This window comes from Ammospiza nelsoni, chromosome 2, assembly GCF_027579445.1.
Source record: "Ammospiza nelsoni isolate bAmmNel1 chromosome 2, bAmmNel1.pri, whole genome shotgun sequence".
Lineage (NCBI taxonomy): Eukaryota > Metazoa > Chordata > Aves > Passeriformes > Passerellidae > Ammospiza > Ammospiza nelsoni.
This window is the reverse complement of record NC_080634.1, coordinates 6,538,810-6,556,018: the sequence shown is the minus strand read 5'-3', so window position 1 is coordinate 6,556,018 and position 17,209 is coordinate 6,538,810. Positions and strand designations below refer to the sequence as shown.

The window sequence follows — 17,209 nt, the reverse complement described above, 5'->3', positions numbered from 1 at the left end:
AGAATCCAGCAAAGTGATGCCAGTGCTGGTATTCTCTGTTACTGCTTTTGGCATATGTGTATTTCCCAGAAGTCAAATAAATATTCTGTTTATTTATTTATCATTTTTCTAGTATCTCTGTAGGTATGCAAACTATGGGTAGGATAATGATTAAGCAGTGCAAGTTAAAATCCCCAGGAAGAGGCCAGAAGGGTCTGTTTAGCTTCTAACAAAGTGAAATGTTAAAGGAGTTTCTAAGAAGGTTCCAAAAGAGCAGTGTTCTACTTTTTTGTGTTAAAAGTGCTAATTAAATGTGCTGGAACATTTTGTATTTTACTTTATGGAGCTTTATTTGAACTACTGTGGTGGAGCTGCTTGCCACTTGGTACCTTTCAGTAGCTGCCTTCTGTCCAGGCTCCGTGGGCTGCTTTGCTTCATCAGCCAGCCTTGGCAAGGTTTTCTGCCATGAGCAAGACCCTGCTCCACTCACTCACAGTGCCTGGATATCATAAGTTGCTAGAATTGCCCCTGGTTTCTCCACTGTTGCTCTTGTTTCCATCACCCTTCTAAGCAAAATTTACCTAAGACAGAAAATGGAAACGAACCAATTCCGGCATCCATCATAGCTATCAGTTTCATGAAGAGAAACTGGTGTGTTTCTTAACAGATGAGGATATAGAAACAGGAATACAATTTAAAAATAAGATTCTAAAAAGTCTCTGTGTAAGTGCTTACTTTGTCTAAGCCATAGCAGTAAAATTTGGGTTGCCTGTCATCTGCACAGACAGGAAACATACAAATATTCAGATTTGAAAATGATAGAACAGATAATTGTTTTTAGACCCAGCACTTACAAAAATGCTTCTGACAAACAGCTTTCCTGCAAAGGAGTGTTATGTTGGTGCTCTTTGCAGCATTTATTGCAAAGGCTGGGTTGATATTTCTGTTACAAAACTTTTTTGCAGTTCTTTCAATAAAAATCCACTCCTTAATGAAACGTGGAAGATATGATCTCATCTCTTGACCCGTGGTTGTTTTTACCAGCTTTCCACAAAATTGACTGAGCTGAGGTTTTTATATTTTACAAAGGTTAAAAAAGGTGTGGAGGGGAAGAGGTGAGGAAGGGGAGCAGTAGGAATGTAGTTGATGGAAACAGTTTGTATTTCAGTTGTAGGATCAAAATGATGTGCTCTTGGCATCTGTAGGCCAGTTGTGCTGTAGTGGAATTCATAACTGTTCTTCTCAGGGCAAGAAATTCTACACATTGTCCCATCTGTAGGAAAATATTTCAACAAATACATAAAATCTTTATCACAAGGCAGTAACAACTGAAAATTATAACAAAGAAAAATACCATGTAAGATGCTATAGTACATTATTTTTTAAATAATTTTGGATTACAGGAAGGAAAAAAAAATGCCACTTCCAAATTATGGATCACTGAGATGCTTTTTGGTTTTGGTGTGTTTGTTTGTTTTGTTTTTCCATTGTTTCTGCTGTTGCCAAATTATATAAACAGGTGTGGTGATCAAACCATTTGGAAAAATTTGAATCTTTTTTTTTGGGGGGGGGAAAGTCACTAATTTGAAATAAGCAATAATTCTTATGTCTGCTCATTTGCATCTGACTAGAATTGACAAGCTGAGAAAGGAATTCTGAGTCCCCATCTACTTGGTCAAAGATAGCAGCAGCTTCACTGTTGTGAGGAGTTTAGGCTGCTAAAGCCACAATGATCAGCTTTGCTGCTGTTTAGGGTTGGTAGATGCTTTCTTTATATGCTTTTTTGTTTTTCTGAGCTGGTGTTCTCAGCTGTTCTGTCAGCTTTGCATTTTGTGACTTCTGGTTTGCTTGTTTTTTCCTTTAAGGTTGCTCCTCTTTTCATCATTACATAGACTTGATATTATAAAATAAATAATTGTGGGATTTTTTTCTTGTTGTGGCTGGCCATATGACATCTCAATTCTGTTTGAGATGTGTCCATTACACACAACCTCAGTCTCTTTGATGTGCCTTGAAGAAGTTCATTGCCTGCCTTTATGTTAGGCATGGTTAAGCTGCCACCTTTCAGTCCTCAGACCCTGCAGAAGAAGCAGCTGAGCTTTAGCTGGCCTACCCTGAAATAATCAGCAAGTTCTGCTCAGATTTTCTTGTGAGAACAAACTTAAATGGCAGTCTTAGAAGAATACAAATTCAAGTGATGCTTTTGCTGAATCTTCACTGTATCTTATTTTGATGTAAATCTACCTGGATCAACTTGGATGGCAATTCGGCAGGAACGTCTAGGTTTAGTAGAAAAAGAACGACAGTCAAACTCTTTTTTTTTTTTTTTTTTAATCACTAGAAAAGGTAAACTAGACAAATTTAAGAGTCTTTTGAGACTTTAGAAAGAAGTGAGAGAGAACAGCATTAGGGACTTAAACACCTTTGTTCTTCTCACAAGTACAGGTGCAACTGTCTTGACAAACACCATAGTCCCATTTTGCTTTTGACTTGCAGAGGTTTGCTGTAAAAACAGACTCACTGAAGTTTCACACACTATCAGGCCAGACATTTCAATCTAGAGGTATACATCTAAACTTCCTGAGTTACAGAGGCTTTCTTATTCTTTGCTTAGGAGAATTACAGTGTTTGTTCACTTATGATATTAGTATTTCTATGCTGTGAAAAGGCTTGGATAATATCTGCAGATTCCTGAAGCAATTTTGCTGCAGAAAAATAGAATGTTTGGGAATGTTTTGACAGTTTTTCAATAGAAAATGGAGGTTAATCTGAGTATAGGCTATAAAATACTTTAAATTTTAAATCATTAACTAAAGTGACCTTTTGAATTTAAGTGAACCTACATTCTCCTTCTCCCTCATTGCTTCCATGCAAACAGAAGAGATCATATTTTTATTCATAATCAAAAATGGAAAGCCACTACATTCAATTACCTCAACTTGTTAAATGTACTACATATGCGTGTATAAGTGGAATTTCCAGTCTATTGGTAAAAATAAATAATTATTTACAGAATTTTAGAAATCTGATAGTCCAGTTCAATATTAGTAGTAATGAACATGGGAAAAATCTGTAGACAAACTATACAGGGCTAGATACAGGATTTTCAACATGTGTAAATACGTGAAAGCAGGCTGGTTTTGGAAAGGATTTATTTTAGGCACTGAACAAGGCTGTCGGGGGGGCAGAAATCAAAGTTGTTGGGATTTTTAGAGGAAGGCTGGAGTTAACTCAAGTCCTGTAGTTTATGTATGTTAAAAATCATTCAATACACCCCTCAAAATCTTGCTCAACTCTTGCACTTTATTCCACAGAGAAGACAAACTGCTCTGCAAAGACAACTGTGTCCACACCCCTGTGTTCTAGGGCCTGGTTTCTCTAGGAACCTTCATGGAGCCTCTTGTACAACACCCCACGCTTTGTTCACATGCTGGATCCAACAGTAATGTCGATTTTTTGTTGTTATTGTTGTTTTTCAGCTCTGAGGGACAACAGAATCGAGCTGGTGCGAGCGTCGTGGCATGAGCTGAGCATCAGTGTCAGCGACGTGTCCCTGTCGGACGAAGGGCAGTACACCTGCTCCTTGTTCACCATGCCTGTCAAAACTTCCAAGGCTTTCCTCACCGTCCTCGGTAAGCACACACCGAGCCAAGCACAAAGAAGCAAGTGTTAAACTCCTCAGGCTCTGGCAAATTATGATAAGAATGAACTTTTCTAAGGCTTGGCAGAAGATAAATGTAAGCGTCTGATCTGGTTTCCCCTGATGTTTATTGTTTCATACTGCTGGGCTGAAAAATAACATGGCTCTTACTGTTTGCAGCGTGGCAGGATAATGAGTTAGGGAGCACACAAACACCACGGAACGAGTGCTCCATAAAATGGACATAACCTCTACATCCCGAGCACCACCAGTGCACAGAAGGTGCATGTGTTCATCTCCTGACAATCTATTGGATGGGGCAAAGGGGAGAAAATCAGAAAGCATGAAATCAAAAAACGGGCTTTAGAGCTTTATCATTTTTCCTTAGCTGTGCATTTTTTTGGTTCATTCTCCTTTCTCTTTTTTTTTTTTTTGGTCTATAAAGTGCAAATTTTCACTGGGTTTGCCGCTTCTTTTATGCTTGATCCTCTAAGTGCTCTGCTGTTTTCCCCAAAGGTTATAGATACACATAGAAAAGCAATAGATTTCAAGAGATGCCCAGGAAATAAAGTTTCTGCTTGAAGCTTTATGTGATTCTATGAATGTCAGTAGCCCAATCAGCCAAAATTGCTATAGTTCACTAAAACACACCTGCGAACCTAAGAGGCTATATGATTTTAGAGATTGATTTTTATTCTTTTTTCCTTTTTCCTGTCCCTGAACATGACTCTTTCTCTCTTTTTGCTTTATTTTTATATGTGGATGGGCAGACAGTTGAATTTAATAGAACTAATGTAAGATATTCTCTGTGGCAGTAATATTCACATTAATACAGCCAGGGAATTGGTTTTGTGCTTAGGATATGAAATACATCTCCCTTTCAGTCCCTGTGAGACTATTTTCCAGAAATCTTCACAAGTTTGCCATTAAGGACAAAAAAGTACCCACTCAAAGCAAAATATTCTGGAATAGCAACTGCCTGTGCCTAATCTTCCTTCTGTAGAGAGGCATTTCATGATCTAAACAATTGAGGAGTGCATCAGTTTGACCTTTTAAATGGCAGAAAGACATAGAAAGGTGTTACAAAGACAAGAAAACCCCCAAAATATCTAGCCAATATTTATTAATAAAAGTAGCTTGATCCTTAACAGTCCTTTAAGGTTTACCTTCATTTTAGGGGAGAGTTTCATGAAGTTTTCCCAACATCATTACTTACCTTCCAAGAGAGAAAACTGCACAGTTTAGGATTCCTGCCTTTTTTCATTTTGTATTTGTAATTTCCTATTTCAAAGGAACCTTTTAAACTCCTAAAATATTTTCTGCCAGAGAAGGGGATCTTTGCCACTGAATTGTATTGCATCTCTTAATCAGATAAACTATCCTTTTATGTACTAATAATCTCTTTATTGACTGCTCTGCTTTCAATTAGAAAAATTTAAGTGGCAAGGTATTGTAGTAGACTCCATTTTTCTGTCCTGAAAGAGAGGACTAGGTTTATTAAAGAGATATACCATGCAATAGGTGATGCTGCTTTGCTTTTATGTACATAATCTGTCATTTTGTAAAAGAGATGTAGAAAAACTGAATTTATAAATACAGGGCATGGGATCAATTATTGTGACTGAGCCCTTTATCTTGCCACAAATGTGAATGCACCAAAGCAATGTAGCTGCAAGATATAACTGACATTTTTGGAGATTTCTAAATTACTGTCATCAGTATTACTTTAAAGTAAGTTATTCTTGTGTCTTCCTAAGTTAAATGGATTTATGCATGCATGCAGTGATCAAAACTTTCCCAATTTTCTTTGTTTTCTTTTTTGTTCTTGTTTGTTTGTTTGTTTTGGGTTTTGTTTTGTTTTGTTTTGCTTTTATTTCTTCCATGGTTCATTAAAAACCAGCAATTTCCATGTTGAATATTATGTGTATGGTATGTCCATATCATATGATCTGAAGAACTTGTATACAGCAGAGGACCCTCCACAGTCGGTGGAGCTGTGATTATACCTCTTGGTATTTTGATTTTTTTCTCTGAAGATAAAGTGACTCCAGTATTTATTTTTACCCTCCCTTTTCCCTGTTTTTTCTTTATTAAAGTCTTCATTATTTAGGTGTAAATATCTGTTTTCAACTTAGGTCAGTTCAGCTTTGTTGCCAGTTTAATGTTTAATTTTCACAGCTGCGCTTCTAATGTGCTTTGTCATCCTGCTTGCTGTGCTGAGCAGTTTAAATATTGTAACAAATCAGACTAGACCTGCATGCAGAATATACAGAGATAGGTATTTATTAAAATGCAATCTGTTTCTCTAGAAAATTAGGTCATTCCTGCATTCTTTATTTATTTAGAATCAACTATCAGTCAGATTGATGGATAATTTCCGGCAGGAAAAAGGTTTAACTGACAAGGCACAGGGAATTAATTATCTGTTTCCAGAATTTAGAGCATGTGAAGAAGTGATCTTTAAGTTGGTCGTGCATTTGTGGCAGCAGCTGATGCTATCAGAGACATTTTGCTTGTTTGCTTGTTAGGTGTTCCTGAGAAGCCACAAATTACTGGATTTACCTCACCAGTTATGGAGGGAGAGAGGATGCAGCTCACTTGCAAGACATCTGGTAGTAAGCCAGCAGCTGATATCAGATGGTTCAAGAACGACAAAGAAGTTAAAGGTATTTAAAAGGATTTTGGTGTCATTTGATCCAATTTTCAAAATTATCCATTCTGTAGAATTGTATTTTTTTTTAATCTGACTTTGTAAAGTTGCTCCCATTGGTCATGAAATGAGTAGGGGATAGTGCATAGATGAAGAATTGATTGTAATTTACTGTAGTGGTCATATAACCATCTTTTTATTGTTTTTTCAAGTAGTAAAAACTGGTGTCTTCGATTGCTCAGAACTAAATGCAGCATAATAAACTCAACTGTGAGGCTTCATAGAGAAATGTTTTCTGGATTATTATCACAGTCAGACCACTCATCCCTGATATTTCTCCTTTTCATTTCTCTTATGCCATTCCAGCATGGGGTATGTCTGATTTAGTTAATTCCCAGATTTAGGTTACACTCCCCTAAAAAATGTGACCAGGTGAGGCAGAACCACCTGGAGCAGACAGGAGAATGCACTTCCCATAGGGGAGCTATGGAGCCTGCTCTGGTGAGGGAGAGCAGGATGTAGCCAATGAGGAAATCTCAGCTGGGAAACTTGGAATCTCCAGCTGAGGCAAGGATGCTGACAGTCTGCAGTGAGGAGGAGGAGAAAATTGACTTTAAAGGGGATCAGGAAAACTTCACAGGGGCTGGGGGGAGTTGGGCAAAGTCTGCTGTAACTGAAAAGCCATTGAGTGACTAAAACCAAAGCTGACAGCAAGGCTTTGCCTTCAAGGATGCAGCGAGCTAGGAATGAGCTGCATACAAAAAGCTGTTTATTTCCTTCCCATCTTCTCTTTCACTTGGTATGTTCTTTGCTTAGAGCTCAGTTTTCTACTCCATATTCTTAAAAATGATGGAATACTTTTAAATGCTCATTGGTGAATGAGTGAGTGAAGAGAGATTCCTAATGCAGAAGGCTGTCACACCTCCAAGCCAGTTGAAGTGCCCATTATAAAGTAAATGGATAAAAAGGATGAGGTATTGGCATTTATTCATGTCATCTCTATTCATTCTGCTGTAAGACCAGATGAATAAATTATTCAAAATCCATCTTTTCTTTGCAGCTTTAAAAAACAAAAACAAACAAAAAACCACCCTTCATTTATCTAATTTGTCTTATATTTTGGATTTCATTAGCTCAATAAACTGCCTCAAGCAAAGTTACGGTGTTAATTACAGAACATTAATCTTCCCTTCCTATTCTCTTCCAAGTTCAATGTGTAAAAGCAGAGCTCTGGTATAAAATTGGTGAATAAAGGAGATTGTAGATGATTGCCTAAAGAATCCTGTTCATTCTATAGGTGTTCTTACATTTCTAATGAAAATGAGAATAGTATTGAAAGGAAAAAGCATTTTAGTCTGGAATAATTTGAAATGTCTAACAAAGATAGAAAATGAGTAAACAGAGAATAATTCTTTTCAGTATTGGGAAATTTGAGGAAATTGATGAAAGACATAGAACATCTTATCAAAGCAAGTAAAAAGAAGAATTAAACAGCACAGCTAAGACACAATCTATGCTATGGCATAGCAGAGATTGTGTCCTCCAGAAAAGATGGCATGATGAATATACATATTAAAGGCATGTTAAGATTGGAAATAACTCCAAGCCATGTCAATACTATAAAATAAACACTGATACAGTTGGCCTAACAGCAAGGCCATATTGAAAACATGTTATTTAAAAATATGGTATTTGAAATTTGAAAATATGTTATTTTAAAAATTATGGTTTAAAATATGATGTAATACCTTTGCATTTCCTTCAGCTGACAAGTAATTGAAGCCAGCAAGCAATTTGTTGATTTGACTGTTTAACTATTTGACTCATTATTTTTTTGAAGTGTTCCTAAAAGGATTAAAAAAAACCAAAAACACACAAAACCAAAACAGGATGGGGAAGAAAGGAATATGAAAGGAGTATGAAAAAGAACAGTAAAGGGGAAGAAAACCCTGACAACCAGAAATAGGAGGAAAGTACTGAGCACATTCATTTCAGTTCAGTTTTCTAGGTCTTCTGAAGAGCACATTGCCATTTCTCAAAGGTTAGAAATAAAATAACCTAACCAGTCTGCAGTGGCATCAGCAGAAGTTACATTAGCTTTGTGAAGTGCAAAAGGTGAAATGATAAATCTGAGAAAATAGATATGAAATGATATGCTAATGCAGCTGACATTAAAGGTTAGAAGTTCGTCTGTCTAGCACCAGTAAATCCAATTGTGTTCCACTGTATTATACATGCTGCAAACGAATATAAATGATGCACTGAGATCAGAGTTGCACCAAAGGGGAAAAAGCCACTCTAAAATTGTAGCTCCATTGCTATGACTCAAAAAAGGAATCATCATCTGATAAGGGAATAGTGTTTGATAAAGTAAGTGTTAGTAATGAGGGAGACTGAATGTGAAGCACTGGGTGCCACACCTTTTAGTTTACTGTACTGTCACTCATATATGCACCAATTTAACAAAGGGATCTGCAGTTTAGCATTCTGGTGACATTTCTGGAAAGTTATTAAGAAAAAAAATACCAGAGAAGCTAAATTCTAATTTTTCATTTTGAAATTACCTATCTTTTCCAACAAAATCTGTTACATTCTCTTTCAACAAAATTATATAAAGAATTTTTCTTCAGCTTCAGGAATATTTTAAATGGATTTCCTTTTTTTTTTTTTTTCTTTTCCTAGGTAGACTAGAATTTAAAACTAAATAAGTTCATTTTGTTGCAACTCTTGTTGCAAGGTTAAGATAATCTGAGTAAATTTCTTTAATTTATACACAAAGATTTCAGAGAGACACTGATCATTGTCTTGAGATCCCTCTAAAGCAAAGATGATTTTTTAATTTTTTGATAATAAGGCCATTTCATGTCAGAACTTGAGTTTAAATGTAAACAATAATTCTATCTGCCATGTAAAACCAGAAAAACTGTCTTTTTAAAAGATGAGTATTTCTATGTGTTATAGGTATGCGCTTTTATAAATAGCAATGAGCAATGGATGAGCACATTCCATCATTTCCATTTATTCTTTTCCCTATCAAACCTCTACACTTATGAGATATAACCCTGTGTTAGTTGATACAGCCATATCTGTATGTGCACCTGTCTGAAAGTCATGGAAGTGAGCCTGAAGCTGATCCCCAGGTTTCATTTGGCCCAACATCTCTTCCAAGGTTAAATCAAGTGGCTAAAGGTCTTCTCCAACTCAGGTTTGAAAGGTCTCCCAGGACAGAGATTCCATAGCAACATTTCTGTCTGGGCTAGATTTTTCAGCATTCTAAAGCCCTCTTGTTTAGTGTTTTCATTATTTGTAGGTATTTAATGATACATAATCCAGATTTGTCTAGGTGTAACTTGTGTTTGTTGCCCATGAGCTTTTGTTGTACTCCTCTGAGGGCATTCTGGCTTTTTTTCTCTATGGCCATAATTTATGTACTTTAAAGGAACAGTTTGATCTGGTTTTAGTCTTCTCTTCCTCAGGTTAGATAATAGCAACTTTCTTAAGATGCCCTTGTACAGCTCCACCAACCACAGTGTTTTTCAACAGGTTTGTAGTACATTTTTTCTTCAGAAAGCCCAAAACTGGGCCTGGTACTCTCAGTGTAGCCATGCATGTGCCAAAGAGACAAAGATCACTTTCCCTGACTTTCTGGCTGTGCTTTTACTCATGCGTGGCAGTGGGTTTTAGCTTTCAGCCCTGCAAGGGCACTCTGCGCACTTATATTCAACATGTCCTAACACCAATAGGTCCTCCTTTATAAAGCTGTATCCCTTCAGCCTCTTCCATTACAGTGCTTCCCACACAAAATGCTTGTGTAATGGATTTCTTTTCAACTTTTTCTTCAAGGGAATATTTTGGAGGGAAAGGAGCAGCAAGAAAACAAATGAGACAGTAGGCTACAACTGACATATTTAAAAATTCTGTAAAATTTCCTGAGTGATGGTATGTACCCAGTAGCTGATCTCCACCATTCTTACATCCAGTTGGATTTGCACTCATTTGGAACATATTACAATCACACCTTCATTTGCCATGAAGAAACATCTAAGCAAATACAGCTGGTAAAGGAGGACAAGCTAAAAAATTCTGTTGGTGAGGATTCTAACAGTTTGTAGAATCTTATCACTGCCCTTTTTGCAGAGGAAGTTAATTCTGAGTTGAATTCTTTCACACAATAAATAACTAGAGAGGGGCTTCTCAACATCAGTTTAGGAAATTACCTGCTTTTGTTTTTCTAAAGGATTAAAAAGCCACAGTTTTTCTATGAAATTGAAGTTGTTGATGTTTTCAGGCCTTCTGTCCACCACCTAAAGTCAGTAAGCAAAGGGATGTGCACATTACTTATAAGCAGAATGTTACCTATATAGGTGCCTGTTATTAAATATGGAAACCTAACTCTGGGAACAATATCACATGTGTTTGCTTTAAATATCAGTGAAGACATTTGTTGTTTGATTATAATAACTTTGCTTTAGCTCTGGTCAATATGTCTCTTACCTAGTAATCCCAAAATATTAATAGTGACCATGGCAGAAATGGCAATGTTTTAAAGCTTAGCAGCAAACAGGCAGAAAAATTCTGGTATGCAACAAATAATTATTTTTTAGTGAGGAATGGAAACTTTATAACGACACGGTGTCCTTGTCTGTCTGGAGACAATGATAAAGACCACCTCTCTGAAGTCAGAGGTATTTTTAATCCAAAACTATGTAGCTTAAGCCATTGAAGATTTGCTTTCTAAAATTGATATTTCATGGAAATTTTATTTAGGTCATTCTGTTCTCTAATGGGATTTAGTATAATTTGTAAAACTGAAACCTCTCACTTTTTTAGGGCACAGAGGACATATGAAATCTCAGTGTAATTTACTATATATGTTTAAGTATTTATAGATGTCTTTTCAAGCTTTCACTGCAATAAATCAATATAACAAGCTTACAATTTTTTCTGAAATACACTAAAATCAATAAGTATCGCAAGTAGTTGGGAACCAAGTGAAACAATTCTGAAGTATGTGTAAGATCTCATGTTACAGTTAATATATTCAGACATTTTAACTCAAATGCTCTCTCTTTTGGATCTTCATTTCTGATCTAGCATGTATTTTTTACAACAAAATGCTCTGAATGTGAATTTTAACCTTGAGCTGAGATGATGCTTCCTAAGCATAGCTGAAAACTCCCTCCACTACAATGTCTGTGCTGAAGACTCAGATTTTTAACTGGATCTGCAAGTATCATGTATCAAGTCAATTTAGAATGGTGCAAAGCAGTGAGTGAAGTTCTCTGCAGTAATCTTATTTCTGGTCTTCTTGAGACTCATTTGTATATTCCAGTAAATACTATGGCATGCTCTATTTACAGTTGTTTACTACCATTGATGACTATACCTGGCTTTATCAGTAATTTAGCATAATTCTAACCAAACAACAGAATAAGCAATGAATAAAGTAAGCACAGGATGAATCTGACTGTGTGCAAGTCGCTTCAGTAATATCCATGTATTGCATTACTGTGAGAGGCTATAAAAATGAACTTGGGAAATTTAATGTTCAGTGGCACTGTGAATATGTAAGGTGATGAGGGTGGGACAAGATCACAATCATTTTCTGATGACCTACAGAGGACATTTATATCTAATATGGACCTAAACATTCAAGAGGTAACAATGAATGGAATTTCTGTTTGAATGCTGTATTATGGAACCAGTTTTAAAATTTTCTTTTGCAATATGTATCTCCTATTCTGACAATGAGAGCAAATTGAGGAATAACTGCAGTCTAATTACTTTTATATTAAAAAAAAACAACAATGAAAGATGGGGGTTTTTTTCCAGCAACTGTGATAGAAAATTTAGCTGTCTAATGCTGGACTACTTTTTTCCAAAAATATTGTAAAAAATAACTAACTGTTTATTCTTTCTTTCAGATGTTAAATATGTAAAAGAAGAAGATTCAGCTCGTAAAACGTTCACAGTCAGCAGCACGCTGGATTTCCTAGCAGACCGCAGTGATGATGGTGCAGTTGTAAGTTGCAGAGTAGATCATGAGTCCCTAAACTCTACACCTCAGATAGCAATGCAGGTTCTAGAAATACACTGTAAGTAATACACATTATACATGCTTGCTTTTATAGTTTTGTTTTGTTTCAGTGTCTGTTGGAGCAAAATTCTCTGGTATTGAGCAGATAGATAACACCTTTCTTTTAGCTGAATTCTGTGGTTTGTACTTGGTTGGTGGGGTGTGTTTTTTTATTTTATTTTTACAGGAGTGACTCAAAAAAGTTTAATGAAAGCTTAACATTGAGAGCACTGTGGGACTGAGTTCTTGGTTTTATTCGAGAAGTAGAAGAAAGAAAATACATTTTGTCTTTTTTGGTTATGATTGAAGCAATGTAAATGGGTTGTTTAACATCAAGAGCATCCTAATTCGCAGTTTTCCTTGAAAGTTTCTAGAAACTTGAAACAAGGGTATAAATAAACAAAGTTTGTAGCAGATTGCCTCAATGATGCTGAATCCTGCTCAAGAAACTCACTAGCATTGTTAATAGCACAGACTCAGGAAGAAAAGCTCTTTAAGATTTATTTTTAGGCCTGGCACACACAGGTTGTTAATCTAGGTAATCCAAACTTCAGTTGTATTACATCTTTATATATTGGTTATTTTTTTTCTTTCAAACAGCATTTCTGGACATTATGTTTTCCACAGTGCATTGTCCCAAAGTTGAATTAATCTGGTTTTCTGCGTGCCCTTCTCTGAAGTCAGATTGTCCTTTGAGTCAGAGGGTTTTTGTGTCTTATAAACCGGGGGAGACACCATCAGCTGACATTTTCATATTCACATGTATTATATCCACCATTTTTCAGGGTCCAGCTGGTTTTGATTTATTTTTTTTTCCTGGAGAATATGTGTACATCTCATTGCCTAGCAAGCAACACCAGGCATCTGCAAAATACAGACCAAGGGAAGGCAAGAGAACTTTCATGAATTTCTTTCTAGACCAGGTACAATCAACCTGTTATAAAGCATACAAAATTGTCCCTGAAGCAGGCAAGTGTTCAGTGACTGCAACCAGTTCCTGAGGAGCCATGTCAAGGATTGCTGCCATATGTAACTTGTTTCTAAACAGGGATATTTCTATAAACAAGGATATTTCTATAAGCATCTAAGACTTGCAGCACATGTAAAATGCAGGAATGGCAAAAGCACTCTGTACACAGAAGCTGACAACTTTGCTAAAAATGCCATCTGCAAAAAAAAGTCTGAAAATGAAGAGAATAATCCTTCTGAAAATGAAGGATTAGCATATGTGCTAAAAATGTTTTCTGAAGCATTCTAGCCATCATTTTACTGAGGGAGATCAGGGCCTTTCTTCGCCAAATGGCTGTTAAACACCTCTCTTAATATATTCAAATGCATCTGTGCTGGAGACATGAATCCCTAACAACTTCCTTTCATTGAATTCTAAATTGCACAGCCATCAGCCACTGAACTTGCCCATGTCTTCACTTCCTAATTCTTTGCTCTTTCTTCAGTGCCTTGCTCAAGATGCTGGCACCACAGGAGATGAACCAAATTTAATGGAACACTAGATGCAGAAATTGGACAGCTAAAAAGAGTTTCAAATGGCTGCAGTGTAGTGAAATGTGCCTGAAAGTAAAGGCAGGGCCCTGGTTTGCATGAGCCTCATAAGGCAAAAAAACCTTTTGGTGGCCTCTTGTATATAAAACTTACTGAATATTTGTTGTTCCCTTCCAGTTTGCACCCTTGTAGCAAGGCACTTCCTTGCTAAATAGCAGTGAGGTGCATCTTCCTCAATGCTTGTTTCTCCAAATTTTGAACAAGACCTTTCTCCCTCTTCTCTGGACTTACTGAAGTTCTCTGATAAGGTCAGACTGCACTGGGCATTTCTATCACTGGTGTGCTTTATGTTAGTGCCCCCTCAGACTGCCAGCTTATCAAAAGCCATAATGCACAAGTAATTGTTCTCTATCATTCCTGCTTGCTTCATTAATTTTCCACCAATCAATTTAATACTCTCTAGCACTGGTATGGAGTCGTTATACATAGAAAGAGAAGCAATAAATGTGCCAAAAGAAGCTGAAGTTCAGGGCAGAGAGTGGAGGAACCATTTAAAGCTATGGAGAAAGAAGTATTCTTGGTGTCAAGAAGACTAAGATCAGTCTTTTGTCCTTGTCCTTGCCGCCTTCATTTCCGTGGTCAGCATACTCAGAAATTGTAATGCTGGTCAAATTTTGAAAGGAAACTTCACAAAAAGGGAAGATTCAAGGAAATGATAATATGGTTCATCAGAGAACCTTAAAGGAAAAAGAGGTGTGAAATTATTCACTGGAGCAATCCCAAATACTCCAAATGGAGTGCATTACACTGGAATTGGGCTCCTTGATTTTATTCTCCTTGTGTTGCTCACCGTTGTCATGGATATTGTTGCAGCCAGTGGAAGCTGGGTTTTTTTCTGTCAGTCCATAAGATTTCAAACATATAAAAGTCATCCTGTTTGTATCAACAAGAATCATGCTCACAGGACCCTGTGTGGAAGCTGATCCAACATAAATCTTCAATGCCACCTTGCAGCAGGGCAAAAATATTGCTGGCAAAGCTGATGAATTATGGGACCTCAAAGTCAGGAGAATTTGTAAATCTGACAACCTCTAGGCTCCAAAACCACAACCAGGTTAGTGTGGCATTGCCACATGCTCTTAGTATCCCAGAGATCTATAAAATTAGCAGACAACTGTGAGAGAATAATAAGCAAGTCTCAAAAATGTCAAACAGAACAGCACAGGTGAGCATCACTTTGGCAGAGAATGAATGTACAAAGATGAGGCATCACTCACTAGAACTGCTCTTGAGTTTTAAACTCCTTAAAATCTGAAAAGTTAAAACATGGATGCTCCTCATGAATTATCAGTGTATCATCACCAGTTAGAAGGAAAGGGCAATAAGAACTTGTCTAGGCATTTCTGCCCTGTATAATTATGCTTGAAAGTTGAAAAGCCTGCTTTGTTTTAAGCAACTGGCCCCTGACATTGGACAAAATTTGTGGCTCCATCAAAACAAACAAACTAACAAACCAAAAAGCAAAGGAAAATAAAAGAGAACAGTAGAAAGTGCAGGGCTGTGTTTGCATCCAGTGGATGTTAGGTAGAGAAAAAAGAAAGCAAAATAATGAAATGAAATTAAATGACAGGTTATGAAATATGCCTAGTGAAAGATAGAACAAAATTAAATCTGACTTAGATGCTGGGACTGCATGAAACAGATATTTGTAATTAGTCCATGGAGAGATGTAGATAGAAGTGCTTATGAGTCCACACAGCTGTTTTTATCATCAACTTTAGTAGGAAGTCAACTTAACAAAATGAAAGCCATCAGATATAGAATATGTTTATTCCCTCATCTTCCCCTTACACAAATCTTATGTTTTATTATTGTGATAGAGAAATCAAATAAGCTTTCCCAGTAGTGCTACAGTGTATGAAATGAAGGTGAGGACTAAACTTTTACACTCAAAGTTTTTTATTTTCTATTATTCATATTTATGTATATGGGATAGAAATAGTGCCTAAGTCCTTCTGCTGCTCTTTGTTTCCTTTCTTTCTTATAGTTCAGTCTGACAGTGGAGATTGTCTGCATTATTATTTTGAAGGAGAGAGTGGTCAATCCTTGTTTTTACAGGGCTTCACAGATTAATTTTGCAAACTCAAAATATTAAAATAATAGGGGAAAGCATAGCATACCCCCACTCCAGACTACTGGATAATTAACTCCTCCAATATTTTGATTTATTTGTCTGTAATTTATGTTATATCTCACTTGTGCTTAATCCTGTTCATCTCTATGTTGTGCTCTGTGCACTTCAGGGCAGCCCAACTGCCCAAGTCTTTCTGCTGTGCTGAAAGGTTGGGCTGTAATTTAGTTTCTGCTTGGCCAGCAGAGGTTTGTGGTAGCATGACACTGCTTGCTGAGTTTATTTTTCCTGTGACCCTTACTGTCAATAGCAAACCTAAAATAGACTTGTATCCCCTCTGGCTTTGCTCTGAAGTTTGCTTGTCAGCCCAGCTGCCACTGATTATTAGCAAGCGCTTCTTGTAAGTGATAAATACAAATCTCAAAGGGATACTTAATTTCATTGTTTACTTCTGTGCTCAGACTAAACAAAGAATGTATTCTTTGTTCCTGTATTAAAGAATGACGAGCACGGTGCTTCAGTTTTGAAAGCTTCTCAGTACAATTTTTAAGAGATTGTCTAAGTCCTTATGCACGCTCCTGAAAAGACATTTTGAGGGCATGTACAACTTCTGGTTCACATCTAGGAAGTCGGTGAATCCTCCTCATCCCTCCTCAGTGTTGCAGACATGTTGTGATTCCCAAAAGAAGCATCTTCTCTTTCTTCCAGGTCTTATCTGAGCAGAAAACAGCCAACATGTTGCTTCTTACTGATTGGAGTGCCATAAAATTACCCAGTGATAATTACCTTACCTTAGTGAAGGTTCTCTGACTACAGTGAATTACTCAGCAGACCTCAGTAAAAATTAATTGTGTAAATCTACCCCAGAGGCTGCTTTTGAAGCCTTAAAGTGAAATCAAATCATTTGAACTTCAAACCTAATCATCGTGCTTCTAAAATGGCAGCTGCAATGTGATCCGTGCTAATGGACTCAGTGAGATTTTGCTCAAAAGCTGACCACACTCCCAAATGACAGCACTAATAAGCTAAATATGTGTTATGTAAAGAAGTGTCTAGAGAGGCAATTTTGAGTAAATTCCACATTGGCAGACACAGATGTGCAGTGAATTGTCGGCCTGACAAATCTATAGCCGTCAGCTAACTTGCTTCCCCATGATATTCCAACATATTTGTGGGATAGGCACACTTCTTCTTTTGTGAGCCGTTATTAGATTCTTTTGCAATGAACATTTG

The 17,209-nt window shown here is 36.8% G+C and overlaps 1 protein-coding gene across 3 annotated transcripts in view; it reads left to right on the top strand.

The window, feature by feature from the left end:
* CADM2 (cell adhesion molecule 2) overlaps positions 1–17,209 on the top strand; it is a 571,723-nt gene that overhangs the window by 458,217 nt on the left and 96,297 nt on the right. For all 3 annotated transcript variants that reach the window (XM_059493329.1, XM_059493330.1, XM_059493328.1), the window contains 3 exons: positions 3,459–3,611; positions 6,148–6,285; positions 12,194–12,364. In XM_059493329.1, the coding sequence (XP_059349312.1) occupies positions 3,459–3,611; positions 6,148–6,285; positions 12,194–12,364 (462 nt within the window). The remainder of the gene's footprint in view (positions 1–3,458; positions 3,612–6,147; positions 6,286–12,193; positions 12,365–17,209) is intronic.